A 6,000-nucleotide genomic window follows, 5' to 3' on the forward strand; every position below is an offset into this window, starting at 1 on the left:
ATAAAATTGACAATGGGCTGAGAAGCTCTACAGACCTATCCCAGCATTCCATGAAATCAACTAATTTTGGGCAGTTGGTCTATGATTTAACCAGTGGATTCTATGATCATGAACTCACTCTCATACCTTTTCCACTGTTCAGGTGCTTTGTTACATGAAATCCTTGCCTTTGGATTCCATAATACAAACCCTTAAAAGTCCTGCTGATTGAATCTGTGCAGGTAAGAATGGCAAATCCACATCAAGAATACACATCTGTCCCTTAAAAAAAAAACAAGAGTCTATGTATTCTCCTGCCTCCAGGTGGTCAGTTTGTTTCCTCAAATAATATTGCCATACTGATGTCAAAAATTGTGAAGGATCTGATAGTCTATCCTATGTGCAAGTTAATAAATTTGCTGCCATAGTTTCAAATATTTTGACATAAGACATAAGATTCCTGGATCAAAGACAATGATCAGTTATTACTTCTTGAAATTGCAATAGTTACAATATCACCATTTTTGCCATTAATATTGTTTTAATTGACAAATCCTAATTGTATTGCATTTATGCTACACAATGAGAAGTTTTGATTTATGTATATAATGTGGAATACTTAAACCAAACTAATGAGCATATCTATGATCTCACTTAGCATTTTTTTTGTAATGATGCATTTGAAATTTACTCTTAGAAAAAATGCAATGCCTTTTTATTGACTATAGTCAAGCTGATGACCAATCAATCTCAAAATTATTCTTCCTACCTAACTGAAAATTTGCACCCTTTGAACAGCATCTCCCTATTCTATTGCTCCCTCCACCTTCCCACCCCACCCACAGCCTCTGGTAAGTATCATTTCACTCTATTCTTCCAAATGTATCATGATTTTGCTCTGGTTTCCCAGTCATCTTTCCCAAAGAAGTTTGTGAAAACAATGAGTTGAATTATAGGACAAGCTTAGCAAATTCAGCTATTTCATAATGGGAAGTAAGCTTACATCTGTTGACTGGGAGAGGTGTTATTTTTTTTTACCATGTATAATAAACATACCTGTGCGTTGTTTCTGTGGAAGACACAATCTAACTATCAAACATATTTGCTATTTTAAAAAGCCTTTAAACTGAAAGTCCTGAACAAAAGCAACCAGTCTCTGCTAATAAAACATTCACACATGTGTGAGACACATGGATAATTGTTTTCAACTATCAGTGCACAGTTGCTCTGTTGTTGAGCATGTTACCCATTCAGAAGCAAGAATAACATAGAACTGGCTGACTGGGAGTCCCTGCTCATAGCCACATGGAGCTTTTAACTCTGCCACCGTGACCATTCCTCCAATGTACTTCCTCTCCTATGTCTGGAGCTGCTGCTGCTGCTATTTGCTAATGTCAATTGGTCAAGTAATTTTGTCTGCTTGGTTGTCCAGTTCCTTTTCCATGCATGCTTTCTGGTGGGTATCAATATTGATTTAAAAAATCTCAGTATATCTCCACTCCATATGTCTAGATACGTGACTCTTCTATGTGGCTATTTTTGTCTCTAATATTTCAACACATTCTTATAGTCTGCTGAACAGAAGGCTAGGTATTGGCTGCTGCTAAGAAATCAGCATATTCTCACCTTTGTACATTTGTTCCAGATGAAGTAGATGAATACGTGCATGCTTGCTGCTCAGCCCACAAGAAGATATTTCCTTGTGGGAAATGTTTCCTCCTGCAGTGTCTTTCAAGGCCACTCATGAATATGCCTACAATGTAGTCACTCTCCATTTTCAGTTTACAATGATGTACTGAACTACTAAAAATAAACCAGATTTCTGGTTTTTGACCTCATTCAGCTGGTCACGTGAACCCTCTTACACTTAAGGAGATACACACAGATGCACAGACAGCAAACTATGCCCAATGGCTGCTGGAGAGCCACAGAGAGAAAAAGCCTCAGCTGGGTCTTAGCGGATAAGAAGGTAACAGGGGCATTTTGCAGGCAGAACGGGACTTGGATGATCTCGAGCTGGTCATCCCACATGCTACAACATAGTGTGTCTTCTTCAGAATGGAACCCATACAAAACTGCCAAGGCTTTGACCTTGATGTACTTTTAGAATTGAACTCTTGCAAACTGCCAAAGGAAAATGCGATAGTAACTCAAAGGAATGGAGCTAAAGAGGGGAAGTCATCGTTGGGCCTAGCCTATTTTCTTACTAGTATACATGAGGTGGTGCAACCAGAGAACTGCTTGCCTTACGTAGTTGTTTTTGGCTCCAGGTATAGATTTGGACATTGACATTTTTGTGTCTGTCACCTTCCAATAAGGGAGCTCCGGATAAAAGCATTGGCAGAGCCAAAGCCTCTCCTGGCAATGCACACAGGGAAAATACCCCAGTGGCTGGGGCTGAGCGAAGGAAAGAAATAGGATAGAGTGAACAACCGGCCCCAGCTTCAGCCCTGAACAGAGCTGCAGGAGCAAGCGCCCAGGAACACACTCTGTCTTGGGGGATGTCACCCGGATTTGTAGACATGGGGTAGCATGGCCCAATGTGGCCAATCTTCTGACCTTTCAGAGAAGGTAGAACTCTATTGTAAAACAACCATCCCATCTTTTAAATATTAGAAATTAATTTAATGTACACGTTAAGCAACAAAGAACTTGGAGTTCTTTGGTGGTATTATATACAGCTGTAGACTGCTGGCTTGGAACTTCTTTGTCGGCCAAACCTGGCTTCCCATCTTGGTTTGTGAACAGCTATGTGATTCTTGGGCAAGTTCTTTAACTTGGCAAAATATGCTTGCACACCATCGCAATTATAGTAATGACAGATCCTCCACAGCATTGTTGTAGTCCTTAGTACAGAGACAGACCAGTTCCTGGCATGTGGCAGACTCTGAATGGATATTTGGTAGTAGTTGTCCTAGCATCAATTTTTTACTTCAGGTACCAGGGTTCCCAGTAAGATTAATTATTTAATTATTTTAGTTAGATGAGTAAAGGACAATCTCCCCCCCCCCCCAGTATTTAGAGAAAGAGAATTAACCCATTTTCTAAAGGCAATAAAAGGCATGTCAAACAAGAGAAGAACAAATTTAAAAATCCTCTTGACTTATAAATGGAGTAATAAAAGAATATGCGTCGTTCAGTGAAGACCACACATTTTCTTCTAAAAGAACTTAGATCTTCCATGAAATTCAGAGTTTGGTTATTTGATAATAAATCTGGCATTTCCTAAAACAGAAGACTTCTACTCATTGATCATTTTATTTCAGATGCTTCAATGTGAACACCTACATGTGCACAATGGAGTTGACTGAATGTGTGTGTAAGAGGAGGTCACTCTGGGGACACAAGGTCACTGTGGAGCTACACAGGCCACAAAACTGTATTATTAGCTCTAATGTACAGTATGATTACACATTTGGTGAGTTAATGACATTTTTAAAAACACTTTGAAGATTCTGAAAAGCCAAATGACTTTCAGGATTCCCTTGGATGATAAAACTGTTTATAATTCTGCTTTTGTAACCACAGAATTTGTTTCTTAAATTGATTGTCATTTATGGGGATCTTTGCATTATTCTAAGTGTGAATAGTATTAAAATTTAAATTTTGAACATTTATTCTTAGAGAACTACATTGAAGTATCTTGTACTTACATAGCCCTAAAGGGCTGTATCAATCTGCTGTCCTGGAAAACTATTTCAAATCATGGGTTTCAGGGTAAGCAAAACATGTACTTCAAATGTAGAAATCATCTTTCTAACAAAGAACAATTTTTATAATTCATGCAATAGACACCTTTCTGGACTTCACATTAAATTCACACCATCTAGAAAAACCTCAATATTCTGTTTGAAACTCTTCAATACTATGGAAGCCCTGAGAAAAATATCCAAACTTAGGATCTTCAAAGCCTTACAAGCTTTGTTCCCTGCTCAGCTCCCAGACTCATCTCCCTCTCCTCCCAGAGTCTCTAACTAAAGTCTCATCACTATTTGCAATAGCCCCAACCTGGAAATCACCAAGTATCTATTGATCAAAAAGGAATTAATTGTATAAACTATGGCATATCTGTTAAATCGAATATTGCAAGAGCACTTCAGAGTTGTGTGTGTACACATACATCACACACACACACACACACACACACACACACTCAAGAAAGCAAAAACAACAACAACAAAAATAATAGTTACTTCTTGGAGAAGAAGGAGCAAAGTGAATAAAATAGGCAGAGGGGTAAGTGGCAGCTATACCTCACGCCGTATGCTTTGCTAGGTAGTCCTGGCTTTCCAACCACCTATGAATTTCAATAACTGTAAAGCTAATTTAAATTTTGAGAAAAAAAATCAATACCTAAAAGTCAAAGACAAAATGTAATACAGGAATGATGTATATGTTGGTGGCCTAGCCATACAGAGAAGGAAGGCTATTCTGTTCCTTATCACGCAGACTTCCCTTTGGCTTTTATATATTAGAACAGTTCCAGTTTTTTCTTGATAGGTCCTTTTTGCAAACAAGTCATGCCTGCCATGTGGGGGCCTCCCTGAGTCCATGTGGCCACAGACAGCACACACGTGCAAGCCCACATGCATTGTTCATACTTCAAAGTGGCTCCTGCTGGATTTTTAACCTTCACACATCTTCATCCAAGAATTGGACACAGGCTCTGGGACCCTGAGAAATCCAGAAATCCCATGTCAAGTTCTCTAGGTTGTTGGGTTGAAGCTCAGTTTGAGGTAAGTAGGAAGATACTTTCCCCTGGCTGATAGGACTGGAGCCAAGATCCTCTGACTACTCTTTCCAAAAATCTCTTTTTTCAGAATCACCCTTGAATCACCCTCCTCTCTGCCTCTTATATATCCTGAGGTGGGTGATGACTATGGTTCTGCCTATTTTTGAATCATCTCTTATTACATCTTCTCTGATTTCTCTTTCAATAATGGAAACTATTATTTTTTTTTCCCCCAGCTTTGGAGCTTTGACTGAAAGAAAATGTCCAGGACTTAACCTGCATAAAGATTAAATGACCCTGAACAAATTTTCACAATGGTCAGAGCAGCCTAGACCACATACGTGGGGCAAGCTTCCAAGTTCCTGGCACTGGGCTACCCAGCCACCTTTAAGAATCCCTATCCAACAGTGGGAAAGTCATGTGTTATCTCAGTGAAGCAAAAAATGAAAGGTGGATATAGATAGGAGCTGAATGGCATGGAGAATTTCCTTATCACTTTTGAATCCCACATCTTAGAGTCAAGGGAATAGGGAGAGATGGAACATGTCTTATCCTTATTATGTGGGAAGTAAGATGGTATCAATGACTTTGTAAAAAGCCAAGAAGTAGATATGAAAGTACATGAAGATACAAAACAAGTTAAAAAAAAAAAGGTTAAAAGTTGCAGATGATTTTCACTGGGGATTCGAAAATGGGTGTTTTTTGATATAATATAATGAAGAAAGTAAAATCTTTAATTGGTAGAATAGGTTTCCTCCCCTTTTTTAAATCATTTTGTATAATTTTCTCCCAATAGTGAAGCATTGTAATTTTGCTTAAAGAAATAAAAACAATTAATAAAACAAAATCACTGTATAATCTAAGTGCACTCATAACCATGTGGGGAGTAATTATCAGGTTTGACATTTTCAATTAACTATTTTTGAGCACATATAATGTCAAGGAATATTAGATCTAAGAGAGGAATGAAAAAGAAGTTCTGAAAACAGTGACCAGAGATCGTTGCATGCATATATCTGAACTAGCTGGGCCTCAAGCCCTGTGCATTACGCTCCTTAAAATCCAGTTTACCAGCTGGGCATGGTGGTGCACACCTAGAATCCTAGCAGTTCGGGAGGTTGAGACAGGAGAATTGTGAGTTCCAAGCCAGCCTCAGCAAAGGCAAGGTGCTAAGCAACTCAGTGAGACCTTGTCTTTAAATAAAGTACAAATAGGGCTGGGGATGTGGTTCAGTGGCCCCTGAATTCAATCCTTGATACCAACAAAACAAAACAAAACAAAACTCCAAA

The 6,000-nt window shown here is 38.7% G+C and overlaps 1 protein-coding gene across 1 annotated transcript in view; it reads right to left on the reverse strand.

Annotated features, from left to right (window-relative positions):
- The window catches only part of PLSCR5 (phospholipid scramblase family member 5), a gene marked incomplete at its 5' end in the record, with an annotated part of 40,293 nt that extends 38,978 nt beyond the window's left edge, over positions 1–1,315 (reverse strand). The window contains one exon of the mRNA XM_081300827.1: positions 1,226–1,315. Within this exon, the coding sequence (XP_081156953.1) occupies positions 1,226–1,315 (90 nt within the window). The remainder of the gene's footprint in view (positions 1–1,225) is intronic.
- Positions 1,316–6,000: the final 4,685 nt, after the last annotated feature.

Source organism: Spermophilus citellus, assembly GCF_964194105.1.
Source record: "Spermophilus citellus genome assembly, chromosome: 7".
NCBI classification, from domain to species: domain Eukaryota; kingdom Metazoa; phylum Chordata; class Mammalia; order Rodentia; family Sciuridae; genus Spermophilus; species Spermophilus citellus.